The 17,928-nt window shown below is 27.0% G+C and overlaps 2 protein-coding genes across 4 annotated transcripts in view; one reads left to right on the forward strand and one right to left on the reverse strand.

Annotated features, from left to right (window-relative positions):
* The window catches only part of LOC107441694 (muscle wasted), a 52,686-nt gene extending 41,742 nt beyond the window's left edge, over nucleotides 1–10,944 (reverse strand). For both annotated transcript variants that reach the window (XM_016055043.4, XM_071183213.1), the window contains exons 1-5: nucleotides 10,363–10,944; nucleotides 5,177–5,311; nucleotides 2,961–3,077; nucleotides 1,372–1,572; nucleotides 1,120–1,288 (exon numbers count right to left, since the gene is read on the reverse strand). In XM_016055043.4, coding sequence (XP_015910529.2) covers nucleotides 1,120–1,288; nucleotides 1,372–1,572; nucleotides 2,961–3,077; nucleotides 5,177–5,311; nucleotides 10,363–10,722 — 982 coding nt within the window. In that variant the 5' untranslated portion in view covers nucleotides 10,723–10,944. The remainder of the gene's footprint in view (nucleotides 1–1,119; nucleotides 1,289–1,371; nucleotides 1,573–2,960; nucleotides 3,078–5,176; nucleotides 5,312–10,362) is intronic.
* A 74-nt stretch (nucleotides 10,945–11,018) lies between these two features.
* Nucleotides 11,019–17,928, forward strand: part of LOC107441682 (N-terminal glutamine amidase tungus) — a 7,756-nt gene continuing 846 nt past the window's right edge. The window contains exons 1-6 of one of the 2 annotated variants that reach the window (XM_016055027.4): nucleotides 11,019–11,097; nucleotides 11,343–11,461; nucleotides 12,133–12,232; nucleotides 13,245–13,298; nucleotides 15,498–15,649; nucleotides 16,504–16,628. In XM_016055027.4, coding sequence (XP_015910513.1) covers nucleotides 11,355–11,461; nucleotides 12,133–12,232; nucleotides 13,245–13,298; nucleotides 15,498–15,649; nucleotides 16,504–16,628 — 538 coding nt within the window. In that variant the 5' untranslated portion in view covers nucleotides 11,019–11,097; nucleotides 11,343–11,354. Of the gene's footprint in view, nucleotides 11,098–11,207; nucleotides 11,462–12,132; nucleotides 12,233–13,244; nucleotides 13,299–15,497; nucleotides 15,650–16,503; nucleotides 16,629–17,928 lie in introns of those variants that run through there. The other variant, XM_071183214.1, reaches the window with a different exon arrangement.

The raw sequence follows: 17,928 nt of genomic DNA on the forward strand, positions 1-17,928 counted from the left end.
TAATAATAATTACAGATTTCCATTAAGAATGTAGATTTTCAAAATTCTACACATAATACATCTAACAAAATCGCTGTAATTTTATATTCGATTTTAAATCCAACTTTATTTTACTACCAAAATTATTTTTGGCTTACAATTTAAGTGAATTTAAGATGAGCAAACAATTTTTCATCTCTACTTTCTTTTAAGATCTAAATTAAGACTGATATTTATCTGAAACTTTAAATATCAGGTTTTATTACTAATAGAGTACTGACCAGTACTACTAACAGCAACAGTTTGTAATAAGATACTGAAAAATTTAGTATATGCTGGTTGCATAAAATCATCCCGAGTATGCTAATTGCAAACTATTTTGAAAATTTACCCTTCATGTGAAACATCCATATTTGGTAACAATTAAAAAAGGACATTTATGTCATGACATGATGATATAGACATCATTTATGATACAGACATGCAGTACATACGATATATGTACACAATAATGAACATAAAAGTTTACACCAAAAAATATGGCAGACAATTTTTAAGGTTGAACTTTAACAAGAAAACAATTTTTTTTCCAACTATAATTGTATAATAATATAAACTATTGTAAATATAAACTTTTTCAACAATAATTGTAAAATATAGAGTATAAAAAAAAAATGGTAATATTGAGGAATATAGATGATTTAACAAATTATTAAATACTGAAAATCATTGCAAATTAAAAAAGTAAACGTTAACTCTGATGGAATTCAGAATGAGAAAACTCCTGAAATTATTTTGTAAGATTAAACCAATAAAATCTTTATTAGTTGCGTGAAACTTGGTCAAGGATACGCCCAAGGTGTGGGAAGTCTATATTAATCACTGTGCTTCATTCGTGTATGACCTAAAATGTCTTTGAATTAAGCAAACTGCATGAGAGCAATAAAAGGAATTAAGCTTAATTACAGCTCTTGAAGTAGATTTTCGTGCTTTGAATGTAGTTAAATAACTATATTATTAACAATCTAAATTATAAAATTATGCTGCTCCAAAGAGCAGGAAAAAATTCAAGCATAATTATTAAAATTGAATACAAATATCACACATCGTAATATATAAAATTTAGTTAAAATGCATCACCTATAGGCCTGCTTAAATCAGCCAAAAATTTTTTCCAATCCTCATCATCACAAGTTGTATCATACATATCAACAGTAATATCTGGTGCAAAAAATGATGCTTCTAATTCTTCTAAAGGTGTGTCCGTCAGTTTTAGTTTAGACCGTGTTCTTAAAGCAATTTTGTCAGCCTATTAAATAAAAAGAAAAAAATGAGTATACATTAAATGATAAACAGAAAAAGTATTAAAAAAAAGAACTTGAAATATTTTACTTCACTAATTTCACATGAAGAATTCAAATCTGGTAACTCAATAACCAAGGCATTTTCATCTTCAGCATAATGTTCCAAAACCTTTTCAATAGGCGCAGGTGCTTCAGGTGCAGGAGAGGATATCTCAGTCACAGGAGTACGGGGCGAAAACAAATCACTAGTTCGAGGCGATGCCATAGTATCATCATCATCACTATGTTCCTAAAACAAAATTTAATAACTTTTCAAAGAATTTGAAAATATTTTATTTTACTGTCTATAAATGAAATTAAGATCTAAACTAAACTAAACTCAGCGGCGCGACAGCCCTTGACGGCCAAGGCCTACTGTGCACATCTCAGTTTTCTTGACCTTGGGCTCTGGGGTGCAGGAGCAGATGTTCCGGTCAGGTGGTCAGCCGAACGCAGAATTCCCAGTGTTTAGTTCCCAAGCATGCTTGGTACTCATCGACCCACTGAAGGGATGAAAGGCTGAGTCAACCTTTTCCGGCCCGAACCAGGGACCTGTGGCATGACAGCGCGAAGCGCTACCGCTCAGCCAATGGGCGTGAAATTAAGATCTACTGATCATTAAATTAATTATTACAAATTGTTGATGCGTCCTTCCGGCAGGTTTATCACCCAATGCTGAATATGATTAAAATTCAAGTCACAAAAGGCATGAAGGTTAAAGGGGAAGTACAATAGTACAAATAGTTTAGAAAGGAAAGAAGCAACAGCAAGTCGGAAGCATAGCCTCAAAAATAATTAAAATACATGAACATTGCTTCCTGAGTTATTTTATGTCAAAGTCGAATAAGTTTTTTTTTTTTTGGCATCATGTAATTTCATTTAACTAAAACTATTAGCTGTAACATTATGAACTTTTGAAGGAAAGCTGAAAATGGACTAGTTTTAATACAATTGAATGAAACTTTAACGAACAAATACTAATGCACAATAATGATTTCTTCCTAATTTATCAGGAATTCATTCTAGATCACAAAATTATCTAAATGGCACTGCACAAGCAGTTTCAAGTCTTTTTAAACAACAGCAAGCAAGAGGTGTAGCATCTTATATAATTAATAAAAAGTATAAAATACATTAAAACACAACAGCTGATGTATTAAATGTAATTCAGGCAACAAAAAAAAGAGATCAAATTGCAAAGCAACTAAAAATAAACTGAGCTAGTTAATTAAAAAAAATATGTTTTTTTCTTTTAATTTACTGTGTCTGTCCTTTTTAGTGCCAGATTTTAAAAGGGAATTATTACTCCTTCCATGAATGAAAATAGAAAAATGCTACCCTTTTCATCTGATATTTTTAGAAACAACTAATGTGCTTTAGGCGAGTGCTAAAAGTTTTTATTTGAACATTTAATTGACATTTAACACATATTTGAACATTTTCAATAATCTCTAAAAAGTAAATTCCATATATCCTGTCAAATATTAGTTTCCAATGTCTAAAACTTCAACTCCAGAAAAAAGTCACTAGGGGACAAACGAATTAAAGCTAAATAACAAAACAAAAACAAAATCAATTGTTAACATCACATAATATTGCAAAGAATGTGAAAGTTTAAATGGTATGAACAATCAATACCTCTTCTTCATTTGGTTTGTAATCTTCATCATCAGAGCTTTCTTCAAGAAATTCTTTTTCTAATAATTGAGTAACTTCATCACCTTTTTTCATAGGGGAGGGAACTGGCCAGGGTATCTAATGAAACAAACATAAAAGTTTAAGAGGAAAAATACAATACTATTCAACAAAATAAACTAAAGTAAGTAAAATAATAAGTTTTAGAGTTTCTTCTACTAAAATCATTCAACACTTCTCTTCACCTTCCAAACTTGAGTTTTGAGAGTAATTCTATATTTTTAAAAATTCTAATACTTTAGTTAATCACCTTCAGAGTATCCCACCGTTTCCCAATGTTTAGAAGTCTACTTTAATTTAATCTGTTACACTCTGGGGTTCCCACCCAAATCCTCTCACACTTGTTTCGTAACTCCCTTTTGTTATTTCGCTGTTTAAACTTGTTCCTCCATCCCTGTAGATTAAACCACTTTATGTCTGTTTGTCTCATTACTTCTTTACTTTCATTTGACGTTTAAACACTCAGAAAGGTTCTTGTTTAAAGAACTGAAACTACAGTTTGTAAATTTACATACTTTCATTTATGTTTTATTCATGTTGTTTTTTGCTTTAGTGTACAATATTCTTAACAGAGGAGTAAGGGTCTGAATAGCAATAAATATGCAGAATGTAATTTGTTTTGCTTATAGCTCATATACAAATTAATAATAGGTATTTTAAATAATGTAGTGAAAAAGTTCTTAATACACTTTTTGGTATGAATTGCAGCACCCCATGCTTAAATCAGTCCTAAATTAGTAATCACTTTAGTTAAAGTTCACTGAACTCCCATTATTTTATTATATCAAAGGTTACAAACTATAATTGGAACTCTAAATAGTTCTTATTATAGTTTGAATTAGAAAATCAAAATTAGCAAACTATTTGTAAAGTAAAACAGAATAGATGGAAAAAAAATCATATTTTAACTAATTTTTTTTATTTATTTGTTTTTTAAATTTTTAGTCTGAAAATTTCTTGCACTTTTTTTTGCTTTTTTTCTTATTAAGAATTTGATAATTTGGGTTGCCTACAGAATTGCTTTAAATTATAATTTTGGAATTCATAATTTTGATTTTTTTTTTTTTTTGGTCAGTTTTTATTTAAAAAATCTTGAGTACAAATAAAAAAATTGGTAACTAAAAAAGATTAAATATTATAGAAATTTGCAATTTCAGTTTTAATTACTTATTGCAGACATTTGATTGCTGGAAGAAATTATCTGAAATATTTCAGAAACTTTATGGTTAGATACTTTCTAGTAAAATAAATTTTTCTCAATGGATATTTATTTATTTTTTTAATTTTTTATAGAAAAAAAAATAGCCCAAATTAAAAGTTAAAAAAAATTATAAAAAAATGCAAAATGGCTACACAAAAAAAATACAAAGTTTTGAAAAGAAGAAAAAATTAGAAAAGCCACGTAAGTATGAGAGAATTAGCACAAATAGTTTTATTTTTTATTTATACATGGGGGCAAAATTTGTACAAAAAAGGATGCAATGCAGAATTTTTTAATTTAAATAGATAATGTTTTTCTTTAATTTCCATCAATTTTCTTTTCAATCATTGCTTAACAATAATTCTCTTAAGGTTTCTGATCAACAGTACTCTGCCAAAACCAAAAATGTAAAAAATAGTTCATTATAAATAAATCTATGATTTAGAACATACAAAATTTAAAAAAAAATTGCTGAATATTATCTTTAAAAATATTTATCATGATTTAGCAAAAAGTACCTTACCTTAGTAAATGTATGAATCGAAATTTTTATCAATCTAGCATACATTTTTTTGTCTGTCATTGTTAGGCTGAGTGAGACAAACTTTTAGAATATTAATACTATTTTTCAACACTAAAAGAGTATTCAAAAATGGTATTAATACTAATAAAAAAAGTATCATAAAAATATTTAAGATTAAACGAGTGCTAAAATTTTTAGAAATCGAAAATTACAGGCAAAGGTCACAATTCAAAATATAGATGTCACATAGCTGACATAACCCAAGCCAAGTCAGGACAATTTTAAACAATAAAAATTATTAATACTAAAAAGGAAAACCATAATATCTATTTAAATTTTCAAAGAAGTCAAATGAATTAGATAAGATAACACATTACAATTTTCTGTTCGAGTAAGTAAAATTCAATGAAGAAAACTATTTAAATAAATACTTACAATTTGCTTCAGTTCTTTTGCTTTGGACCTCGTTAATTTTGGTTCAAAAACAGCATCCTCCAATCCTTTTTCTCCACTTTCTATTTTCATAGTGTTTCGCACCATTGCCAAAACATATTCATTAGTTATCACATGCTGAAAATAATTCATGAATATAAATTCATTAAGTAACAAAATAACTAGATACCAAAACTAAAGGTGCAACTGATAACTTTATTATTATGAAAAGTTAGTTCTCTTGAGGGTCTGGCTTGTAACTAACACAACTAAATTCATAAATATTTAATTATAAAATTAATTTTCTTAAATAAAATTTATTTCCTTTATCTGAAGTATGTCAGATGGAAAAATCTCACTCTCTATATTCTTTTTCAAAGTAATTACAGTAGAGCGCCGATTATCCGAAGTGCTCGGGACCGAACGTTGTTCAGATAATTGGAAAGTTGTTTAAAATCTAGTTTAAATTATTATTTTTTATGCACTACCTTCCCTTCACACATTTTCCAGGTTTAGGACTGGCAGTGCTATCTAAAATAGCTCTGTTTTAAAAACAAAAAATATTTCAATTTTTCAATATTTTTTAAAAAATTTTTTTCATTTTGAAATTTTTTAATCATATTTCAGCTTTTTAAACTTTTTTGTCAATTACTGATTTAACCAAATTTTTCTTTATTTTTCATTGCAAAAGAAATCCAGCGAAGACTTTTGTTTTAAAGAAGATGCTCTTTTTTTAGCAGCCATATCCCTTATACTTTTTAAATAAATCAACTGAACTGGATCAACATCATTTTGGGGTTCTAGCCAGTTCATTGCAATATCTAATGAATTGCATGCTTCTATATGAGAAGGTCCACTATCTTGAACTTGATTTTCATTCAAAATTTCAGCAACAATTTCATCATCATTTGAAATCCTGGGACTTTTCAGTGTCTCAACACCAGTCTTCTATTTCTTCTGCTGTATAACCTAGCATCTTTTCATCCAAAAGATATACTGGTTCAGAAATTTAGAAAAATTGTTGATAAGTTAAAAAGTATTCTAAACTTTAAAAAAAAAAATCAGACATAGTTTGGATAATTGGACGTTCAGATAATAAGGGTTCGGATAATCGGCGCTCTACTGTACTGAGATAAAAAAAAATTTAAAAATTTAATAATATTTGGAAATAATCTTAAAAAGAAGAAAAAACGAAGTAATACACTAATGATTATTTCCAAAATGATAGTAAGGTAAACATCTTTCCAAAAAGAAAGAAAAATCCTAAAACCTTATGAGGGAAAAAAAAATAATTTAAAAATGGCGGGAAAATTTACGAATTTTGTTCCGGTTTTCTGGTTTCCGGATAACGGGTTCTGTACCGTACAAGATTTTAGTTACTATTCAAAATATAAGTGTTTCTTCAAAATTTCAAATTTATTTTTTCTAGAACATATTTAGAAACACTATCCTTTATAAAAAATACATAAATTTTATGTATTAATGAAATTTCACATATGAATATAGGTTTTTGACACTTTTGACAGTGAGGTTTTTGATGTGACGGTTTAAACCATAGTTTAAACTGTCAAAAACTGTCGCATGTCAAAAACCTGCCAACCCTGAGTCAAGCCAACATATATATTACACATTTCAGAGGTTTTACTTTTCTTGCAATTTAATGGAAAATGTAATCTTCATTGGATTAAATTTAAATCTTTGCACTCAGTTCAGTTGAAAATTATCTTTTTTATATAATTCAAGTCTTGTAAGAGCTAATTCTTCAAAAATAAATTAAAGTTAAAATCACAATTTCCGTAAATAAATATGCAAAACTTATGCTTATTTGTTAAAATTGTATTCTTCAATTCTTTTTTCATCCAATTCTTAGAAGTAAGAAAATCACCTCATGAAAAACAAATACCTGACTGATATGAAAATTGCATTTGATTTAAAGTGACTTTCAAAGCGCTAACTTTGTTTTCTGGTTGATAAGCATTTTCAGACTGTTAAGGAATAAAATTATGCATTATTTATTACATTTCCAATCAACCATCTATAATATTGAGTTTGACCAAAGACTTTTGCATGCTAGTGTAAATGAATTTTTTTGTACTTCACCTAAATTAAAAAGAAATATATAATAGGCCTTGTGAAATGGTTTAGAATTTTACTCTTCTTATTTGCTCTCTTCAGTAATTTTTTTCTGCATGTGTGTATCATTGCTCAGTTACATCAAAACTTGACATCCAATTTGGAACAAGTAGTATACCACAAGAAAACTTTCTCTTAAAAACAGGGTTGGGTTTTTGACGTCAAAAAGTGGTTTTTGACATGACAAGGGTATAATACAGGTTTAAACTGTCAAAAATGTCAAAAACTTAAGTTTGCCAAGAAATTATATAAACTTCAAAACTACCAACAGTTGCCATGCATTATATTGAAATTTAATTATACTATAGGTAATCAGCAGGTTTTAAAATATTTTTTAATTAAAATTAAGGTAAAATAACAGATTTAAAATCTCAGAAATTTATATTCAAATGCATGTGCAGAAAAATTTTGCACAAAAATTGTTTAAATATTTATATTTAAAAAAAAAATTTTTTTTTTTTTGATACTTAAGAAAATTAAAAGTTTATTACTATGCATTTTTGACATATAAGGAACATATAACTAATATTTATAAGGAACTTACAAGTTATGTTGTATAAATACAAACTTGATACAAGTGTATAAAAAAAATTTTTTAATGTTATACCGAATATCTTTATTATCCAGTATGTTAATTTGAATTTAAAAGTAGTTATATTTGTGAATAATGATAAATATAATTCATATTGTTTATTATATTTATTTATAATTATTACACTTATCATTTTAAAACAATTTTTACCTCTTAATTTTTTCCCCCACTTGTATTAAGAATACAAATAATGCATATCTTGAAAGCAAGAAGTAATTATTCAACAGCTGAATATTTAGATATTCAACAAAACTATGTATATAGTATTCAGCAAAATGAAATTCACAAGTATTTGGATAAACTAAATTTTCAGCATAGTAAATGAATAGGCTGAATATACTGTAAATCGACACTAACTACTCTGTGTATTTAACAGAAAGCACTTAAATTTGTATTGTCTTATGTTAAAAAGATTATTAAGAAGATTTAAAAGAATATTAAAAAGATTTTTCTTTAAAAGATGTCTAATGTACAAAACTGCTAATGTTTATCTTTAAAAATGTCTAATTTTTAGTATAATCTATACTATACACTAAATTTGGTTATAAATAAATTTCTGAGTTTTCAAAAGTACAAGATTTTGGTTACTATTCAAAATATAAGTGTTTCTTCAAAATTTTAAATTTATTTTTTCTAAAACATATTTAGAAACACTATCCTTTAAAAAATATATAAATCTTATGTATTAATTAAATTTCACATATGAATATAGGTTTTTGACATTTTCGACAGTGAGGTTTTTGACGTGACGGTTTAAACCATGGTTTAAACTGTCAAAAACTGTCACATGTCAAAAACCTGCCAACCCTGCTTAAAAATAACTAATAGGTATTACTAAAGTTAAGAAGATTAATATTTCCAAAATGTCTATTTTGGGAATATTTCCATATTAGCAACTGTTCAAGCCAATATCATCACCAAGGCTCCAAAGAAATTTTAAACTTTCAAAATTCAAAAAAAAAATTTCATGTTTGTCTAGGAAAGGTTACAAGTTACTCTTCATATTGGTCTCCTTCAGCAATTTTTTTTAATAATTTCTCACTGGATTGCCAAAACTTGACAGTTATATTGGCATAGGAACCAATATGAAAATCATCTATCCATTTTGGGGAGATATTTCCTTATAGTGATCTGTCACACCAACTACAATCACCAAGGTACCAAATGGATGATAAACTTAAACATTTAAAAAAAAGAAAAGAAAACGAACATGAGGTGGCTTTCCCTGGGTTGACTACAAGTTATACCCTTCAAGTTGATCTGTAACTTTTTTTTTTTTTTCTTAGGAGCCGCTGCCTGGCAGTTGCTAAGACTTGCAAATTATTCTGTTGCAGAAACCTTCCCAATTTTGTTACATAATTTTATATCCTATTTTAATGTCAATTTAAGAGTCTCTATATAATGCAGTAATCAAACCAGAGTTGGCAAGTTTTTGACACATGACGGTTTTTACCGGTTTGTTCCATGGTTTTTACCGTCATGTCAAAAACCCATAGTTTTGGAAAAACTGTATTTTTATTTGAGTTTAACTGCTTATAATTTAAAATTCATTTTTGGGCAATAAAATTAGAAAAAAAGTTGTTAAAAGATGTTTAAGAACAGATTCTTGCATTTTCCCAACATGATTACATCAAAACATACTGTTGGAAATAAAATATTAGGATACACTGGGCAATGAAAAAAGTGCAAGATTAGTCACTTGCTATCGTATGCTTCGACACAGTGAAAAACACAGTGACTAATTTTGTTTGTAATTAAGTTCTGTTTAATGTGCTTTTTCAACTGAATAAAAGTTCTTAACTTGACAAAATAACTGTAATTCTTGACTTAGAGTTTGTTAGTAGTTACAAGTTTTGTTTAGCTCACTTCTAAGATTTTTCTAATATTTAAGAAATGCCAAATTTTAAATTCTTCTTTTTAGTTCCTAAATTTATTAACAGTTCCAAGCTTTTTTGTTTGTTTGTGTATTTCTAACAATTAAGAAGAGCAAAATATTGAATCCTTTGCAAATCAAGATATAATGATAAAAGTAAATATCACTATTTTCAATAAGTATATTACAATATTTCAGTATGAATGTATATCCTTCTACAAGAATACATGTATATAGTTGCAAAATCAATAGCAATCATTTACAACATTCATTTATAAAGGCAATTATGTGAATATAATATATAGTCCGCGATATGCCATAAATTAAAGAAAACAGTATGTTTTTGACGGTTTTTAGCGGTAAAAACATGGTTTTTACCACTGTCATGTCAAAAACCAGTTTTCGACAACAAAAACCCAATCTTGAATCAAACACTTCCACTGATAATTGTAATAACAAAAAAAATTTTTGTTTGTTCTTTATATAAGCCTTAAAGCGCTTTACAAAAATCTGTCAAAGTTCTATTTATAATGATATAGGTGACAAATGATATAAGACTGTGACATCAAGCAAGAAATTTTAAAAATTCACCTTCAAAATGTTTTTAACATTCATTCGGGAAAGATTATTCTTTAAAGCAGCTTTTTCCAAAGCATCATCAATTTCCTCCTCCATACCTCCTAAAACACTATGAAGTTCTTCAGGATCAAGATGCACACGTTTTCTCGTAGAACATGGTTTATCAGGAGGAGCTAAAGTTGGGTCAGGAGTTTTAGGTGAAGTGTCTGAGACATCTGACAAACTTTTAGTTTTACTATTAGGTGTCACATCTTGACGCTTCCTTTTAAGCCCTTTTTGAGGTGTAACTTGTTCAATTGAAATCGTTGGATCCATAGAACCAGAGGAATTATCTTTTGAAACAGTCTCACTATTTTCTAGATTTTCGCTCATTTTATTTTCAACCTACAGTCAACAGCTCATTATTCAGATGGACACCTAGAAATACTTAAGTAATACATAAACCATGAAATATACACTTTTGAAAAATTCTAACAAAATTTTAGAACATTTCAAAAGGATTAAAGCATAGCTAAAGAAATAAACAAATTTTCATTTCAATAGCTTTAAAATTCGGTTTGTTTCGTAAACTTTTTTGGCAGTTGATAATGTATTGAAGTTAAAGTTATTTTTCATTTTGCGGGTTTGCTGCGTCTAATAGAGCTATAAGTTAGAATTACGAGCTAAAATAAAAATTTCTAAATGCACTTCACAGCTGGCCTTCTAAACAAATAATAAAAAAATCAATAGTAAAAATAATCATAATAAGTAAGATTATAAGTAATAATTTACGAAATTAATTATCGTTTTTAAAAAGAATCGTATCATATCCTTTAAAGGAATTTTTTGCTATTCAATTTAATATTTTATTTCTGTGTAATACATTGAGATCAAAATTTTAAAATAAATTTAACTCTATGAAATTTATTAATTTCAATAATAATTGTTATGAGTTCCTGAGATTAACAGTGACAATATTTTAAAGAAGTAACAATATTTTCAAACTTTACTAGGGTTGCGATATAATGTTCTCATTTAAGTCAAAGACTAAACATAATGATGTAGAGTTGAATCAACTGGATGTCCTAAATATTCCTGCTATCGACGAATGCTGTTATGCTTCTTGCTATTGGTAAATTATTAAAATTTGTATTTTTTTTAAACAATTACAATTTTATAAATCAGCCTGAAAATTTATAGTAGGTACTAATAAAGTTTGAAATGAGTTAAAATCACAAAACTTATTGGTTGATTGACTATGTCCTATAGACTTGTTAGGAAGATATCCGTAACGTTATCTAAGCGAAAAAAGTCGCCAAAAAAAAAAACTTTTTTTTGGGGGGGGGGAGTATGTAATATTTGCAAATGTTATGTGGATAAATTATAGCTTTATCATTTAAATACTTAAAATTCCGAAATATCAAATTTAAGTCCTTGTTATTCACATAATTCGGTAAAGAATTAAGTAAGTTATGCTTTTATTCTATATCAGTTCTAAGTGAATTAGAGTAATTTTTTTTAACTTTGAGAAACTTATTATTTTGAATTGGTATTAATCACCCTTGGAAAGTACCAAAATTCAAATATATGCTACTAATCCAATTTTAAAAACAATCTCCTTATATTTATATAATGTAATTTCTTAATAAAATACTAATACTTTTATAGTCTGTAAGTGTCAAATAATATATAGTTAATCATTTTTGTAACTAATCGTATCTGAATAATATGTTTGTTAACATAATTTTTTTTTTTTACTTTTGCAAATAATAATGACACCAAAATCTTATTGCTTTTTTGTAGTGAAGAAAATGTATGGAAACTTTGTGAATTTGTTCAGAAGCATCAACCAACACTTTTGCCATCATGTTATGCTGTATTTATATCTAACAATAATCAAACAGTGAGTAATATTAGTTTTTTTACTTATAGGACATTGAAATTAAATGTGTCTTTTATTATGATTCATGAATTTCAGTTAATATTAATTATTATGCATGATCAAGTAATATAAGACAAAATTAGGAAATTTCGCTACTATACTTGTTATAGCCATTTTTCAAAAAAAATTTTTAAAAAACTATTGATGAGTGGCAAATGTCTTTTGAAGCATTTTTTTAAATATGTTAAACATCAGGAGGTTCATTTTTTAAATAAAAGAAATTAAGAAGCAAATGTAAAATAAAGTATTTTTCCAAATATTATGAAGTATTCCAAAATTATAACATTTTTATTTAAAAAAAATTGTAAAATGCTCTAGAGTTTTATTTTTGATGGAAAAAGTGGTGATCAGTTAGCCAGTAGAAGACATTTTTTAATCTCCATATGTTACATTTAGTTCCCCATGGTCCGGTGATTTTGGTTATTTTTGCTCTATATGATCAGGTGTATAATGAAGGGAGTATGCAGAGAATGGACATACCCTTGCTGGTTTTCTTTAAAAACTCCTATTTTTTCACATATCTTGTGGCACATATCCTGCGGTTTTCTATTGAGTCTGACATTTGTTTATTTGTGTAATTTTTTTTATATACTGTCAAAAAAGTTTTGTTCTCTTTAAGTTCAATAAGTAAAACTTCTTTGTTTATTATCATTTCTTGCTAATGTTGCAGACAACTTATAAACGAAATGCATTTGAAAACAAAATTTTCTATATAACTTCTACATGTTGCATAAAAAAATTACTGAAACTGTTGGAATTTTTAGTACTTCCCAACTAAAACTTTGGCCAATTGATCATTGTGTTTTATGATAACTATACGCAATAAAATAATACTTCAATACATTAAAGCTTTAATTGTATTATTTTCTCTTGTCAAAATTTGAAAAAAATTTAATAAGTTGTTCTTTGTATAGCATATGCAACCATATATAGGACCATTTTTCAATAATTATCTTTTGCTCTTTCATTATAGGTAGCATTATGGTACCAAAAATCAGGAGAATCTGCTGAAAAATTAGCAATATGGGTATGTAATTATATTACAGTATATATAAATCATTCAAAAATAACACTTCAGCACTTATAGTTCTGTCAAAATTGTATAGAATTTTCTGTGTTCTGCACTTTTTTATTCTCCAGTAACCTCTTCAGTTACTATTTTTTGTTTCAAGAAAGATACAGCTTAAATTTTTGGAAAAGCTATGTTTAATGTTGACAAGGTTAAGATTTTCAAGTTTTAACTATTTACTTTTTATTATTTTACTTTTACTATTTTACTTTTAATTTGTCATTATATACTCTTTTTACTTCATCGTGCATTTATTCTGAATCTGTATTAAGTTCTTTGCATTTTTGATAACTGATTGGAAAACAGTTGAGTTAAATTCGTTTTTGTATATTTCAAAAGCTTATTGTTTCATAATTAGGGCTATAAAAAATCAATTTTTCAATGTAATATTTATGTATTTTTGAATATTTTATTACTATTATTTTTTGTATTATGTATGTAATATTTAAGTGCACCTGAATTTCATTTCCAAGATTTTGTTAATTCAAGTATTTATTTATATTAGTTGTAAACAGTACTTATTATTATTATACTTTTAATTGTTCAGCACTTTTTCTCGTTACACTAATGACCTTTTAGTGACTCTATTGATTTCTTTCATTCTAGAAAATATTATTTCAGTAAGAATAAAAAAATATTTATCACCCTATGAAAAAAGCACACTAATTTACAACATTCATAAAAAATTTTTACCTAGTGTCCATTTGAAAATAACAAGTAAAAACAATATTAATAAATGTGAATATGTTTCTTAAAAAATTATTTAAAAGGAATTAGCTTTACAGCTAAAACACATTTAATTACTTTATGTTGATTTAATATTACTTAAATTTATCACAATTTGTAAAAAAATATTGTTAATAAGAATATTAATTAGGTGCACTTCTAAAAGTAATTAGGTTCAACTTTTTAATTAAAAACTCTTAAACAGTTCTCTTTACTGCAGATTTCTGAACCTTAGTTCAAGTTTTAAATAAAATTCTAATTTTGTTACATCAGTTTTACATTTTACTGTGTTTTTCAATTCTGATATTTAAGAACTTAAATACTTTGATATTTAAACACTCTTTTGCTATCAGTATTGTAATCTTAAATGTTTAAATAAAATCATCATGTTATTTTCCACCTTATTTTAAAAATCCCACAAATTAATGTTAATGTCAAGTATTTTAAAGATAATTTTGCGGCATACTGTATTGAGCTTCAAGTCATTGCATAATTGGTCTGTTATTTCTTATATCAGGAGCTGTTCAGAGCTCTTGTAAAGAGATATTGCCAAAAGACATACCATGTTCAATGTCATATCTCATTTTTATGTTTTGCAGTTTATTATTTGTACCTGTACTATTTTAGAATTGTACTTAAATCTGTAAGCAGATTAATAATAATCTGTAAGCACCATTAAGTAATTTTTCTTATGAGTATAAAAAAATTTCTGTAAATATTTTAGTTGACTTCACATAAATATTGCAACATCAATATGTTATGTAATTCCTATAAGTAGATGTTCTTAATCAATATAATCTATTTGTTTGATAAGTTGGAAGAATGTGTGTACTAGAATCATGTTCAATGAGGTATTTTGTTTCCTACTACTTTTGAGCATCATAAGATTGCTTTTCAATTATTTATATTAAGATTTTATTTCAATTTGTGTGTTACAGCTTTAAATTTTATCAATAACATGTCACAATTTAAATAAAAATGTAACACAAAGCTGATAATACTTCTCTGGTAGCGATTGGCAGAGATAGTTATTGAATTCTTTGCTGGTCCTACTCATTGTATTGCGTCTTTCAAGTTGCATGCTTCTCTGCAAACTAAACCAGTTTCAATCATGTCATTCTATTATACAAATATTTTTTTGAAAAAATTGTAAATAAAAACAAATCAATTCCAGAAATCTAAATAATTTTGAAAGGGTTTACTTATAAGACTACTATAAGACAGTTGATTGTAATGATTCCACTTAGGTTTTGATTTCATGGCTTAAATGCATATTCAAATGTGTAAATAGTTTAAAAAAATCATTGTTGTTCTGAATTTTAACATTTTAAATTGGACAGCTAAAAGAAATTGGTTAATGATTGTGCTATATTTAATCATTTCTTATAAATAATGTGTAAAGATATATGCTTTTTATCTCTTTTTTTCCAGGATTATCATGTTATCTTTTTATACAAACCAAATTGCAATGATCCTTGTCAAGTATATGATTTAGATACTATTTTACCGTTTCCATTTGATCTCGAGAAATATGCCAAATTGACATTTAGATCTGAAGGCAATCTTCCTCCAAATTATCACAGGTATAATGTCTTACCTTTATTGCACTGTGTTTTATTTAGAATAAACACATCTTAAATTATCAATTTGCTTACACTAAGATTGAACTTCACTTACCTTAGTAGATAAACTCTTACACAATTTTTTTAATGGTTATATTTCTTAACTGTACATCAATTTTTCTGATAAATTAAATGTGTTTTGTTACAAATCGTGTAAAATATTAGTTTTTTAGCTACAGGATGACTTATGATTAAATTAAAAAAATATTTCCTTTTTTGATGGTAGGTTACACAACATTTTTTAAGTTAACTCTTTAGCAGTTATAATTTCTGAAATTAAAATTTTTAAAATCATGGATCCTTACGCCATGGATTAAGTCAACATCCTTAAGAGATTTAGAATTATTACACTGCACTCTTGTCATACATGTATTTAATATCTTCACTGATTCATATCTGCTACCTGTAGTATACAGTGAGGCCTTAATAACCTCAAGTATATTCATTCTTTTTTTACTTCTATTCGTAAGATTAACAGATGAGTAAAAGTTTCAGATTTTTCCTGACACAAAATAATTTCTGATTGCGATTTAGCTTTAAAAAGGGAATTTTTATGGTCTTTAATACTTTTTTTAAAATTTAATATTCTTTCAACAGATCACATTTTTTTACGCGAATACAATGTAAATACATTGTTCCTTGTTTGAAACATTTTTAAACGATTTGTCAGAACTTTTCAAATAAATTCAATTTTTCATTTATTCAGTGAAATAAATGACTGAAAGTTAAAATATTGTAAAGATTTATTTTATAAATAACAATTTTCAAGGTAAGAAATAAACAAAGATTTATTTTTTAACTTCATTCTCTTGCAGATATTTTAGAGTTATTCCCTCAAAAGATTTCTTACTCACTTTTGCATCAGATCGCTCAAGAATGAAGCGACCAGATGGATCTTGGATAAAAGAACCACCAGCTTATCCTTGCATAGCTACTCCAGGTTGGCTAAATTTTTTGTTTCAAAGATACTTTACTCTAAAAAAATTAACTCTATGTACTTTTTTTGTCTGCTCATTGACTTGCAGCTTTATGGATTGCAAAATAAATTTATTAAAATTCTGCAAAAATACTTAATTTCAAATTCTTAACATATTTTTACAAACCATTACTAAAACTAGTTCGAAATTGCACCACTCTCTGTTATCTCATGTACAACAATCATTTTCCATCTTTATTTCCCTTGATATACAAGTATTATTAAACTAATTATTTACTAAGTGAAACAAGTTTTGAAAGCATGCATTTATACAATACTATAACTATTAGTTAGAATTTAGTTTATTTTATAACCGTCGTTGAACAACCGACCCAATTTTGAGCTTACAACTATCAATGTTCAACTCCATAGCCTTGTAATTATTAACCCAATCCAGAAAACAAGGAAACTCCTGGATCAAGCATTCTGATATGCTAGCTTTTGTGAAGGACTCATTGATAAAACTAACCGGCATTTATGTTACATGGAGAGGAACACCTCTCGCAGTTAGTCTGAGTCTAACCTATGCTCTGTCTACCACTGAGAATAATTTTTTGTCAACACTGTGGTCAGGGCGAACTGGAAGCAGAATTCATATCAACCAGCCACCATTATGATTTAAATCTGTCACCTCATTGGAAGGTAAGTGCTCTATCTCCTGAGCCACCACTGCTCAGTTTCGTTTTGATGTAAAATTGATAATTATGATCAAATTAATAGTGAATTTTTACTTAAAGTAAACAAAAAATTCTTTATTTATTATTTGCTTTACTGTTCTTTTTAGTAATTCATATTTACTGGCAGTAATCACCTGTTACATTGCAATGATTAAATCTATAACAATCATTCTTTTTTTTTTTAATATTTCTGATCTTAAAATAAAAATGAAAAATTGAATAAATAACTTGCTTATTAGATTCCAAATATAATATTTTTCATTAATTGATATCGTAAAAAATTAAATCATTTATTTTTTGTTTTATTTTTCATTTGTCAGGACTTCATTTGCCATCTGTAAAAAATGTGAGCATCATAAAGCAATAATCTTAATGATGACATCTCACATGCATTTAATTTTATGCTTCGTTTTGCTTCACTGTTAACAGCCCATTTTGCTTTATTATGTTAAAAACACACACACACACACACATACACACACACACAAAACATTCAAAAGATCAACAAGTTCAGGAATTGGTTTTCTGAAAAAAATAAATAAATAGAATAGATAGGCCACTACCTAGACTAATAAAGAAGAAAAGAG

Source organism: Parasteatoda tepidariorum, chromosome 7 (assembly GCF_043381705.1).
Source record: "Parasteatoda tepidariorum isolate YZ-2023 chromosome 7, CAS_Ptep_4.0, whole genome shotgun sequence".
Taxonomy (NCBI): Eukaryota; Metazoa; Arthropoda; class Arachnida; order Araneae; family Theridiidae; genus Parasteatoda; species Parasteatoda tepidariorum.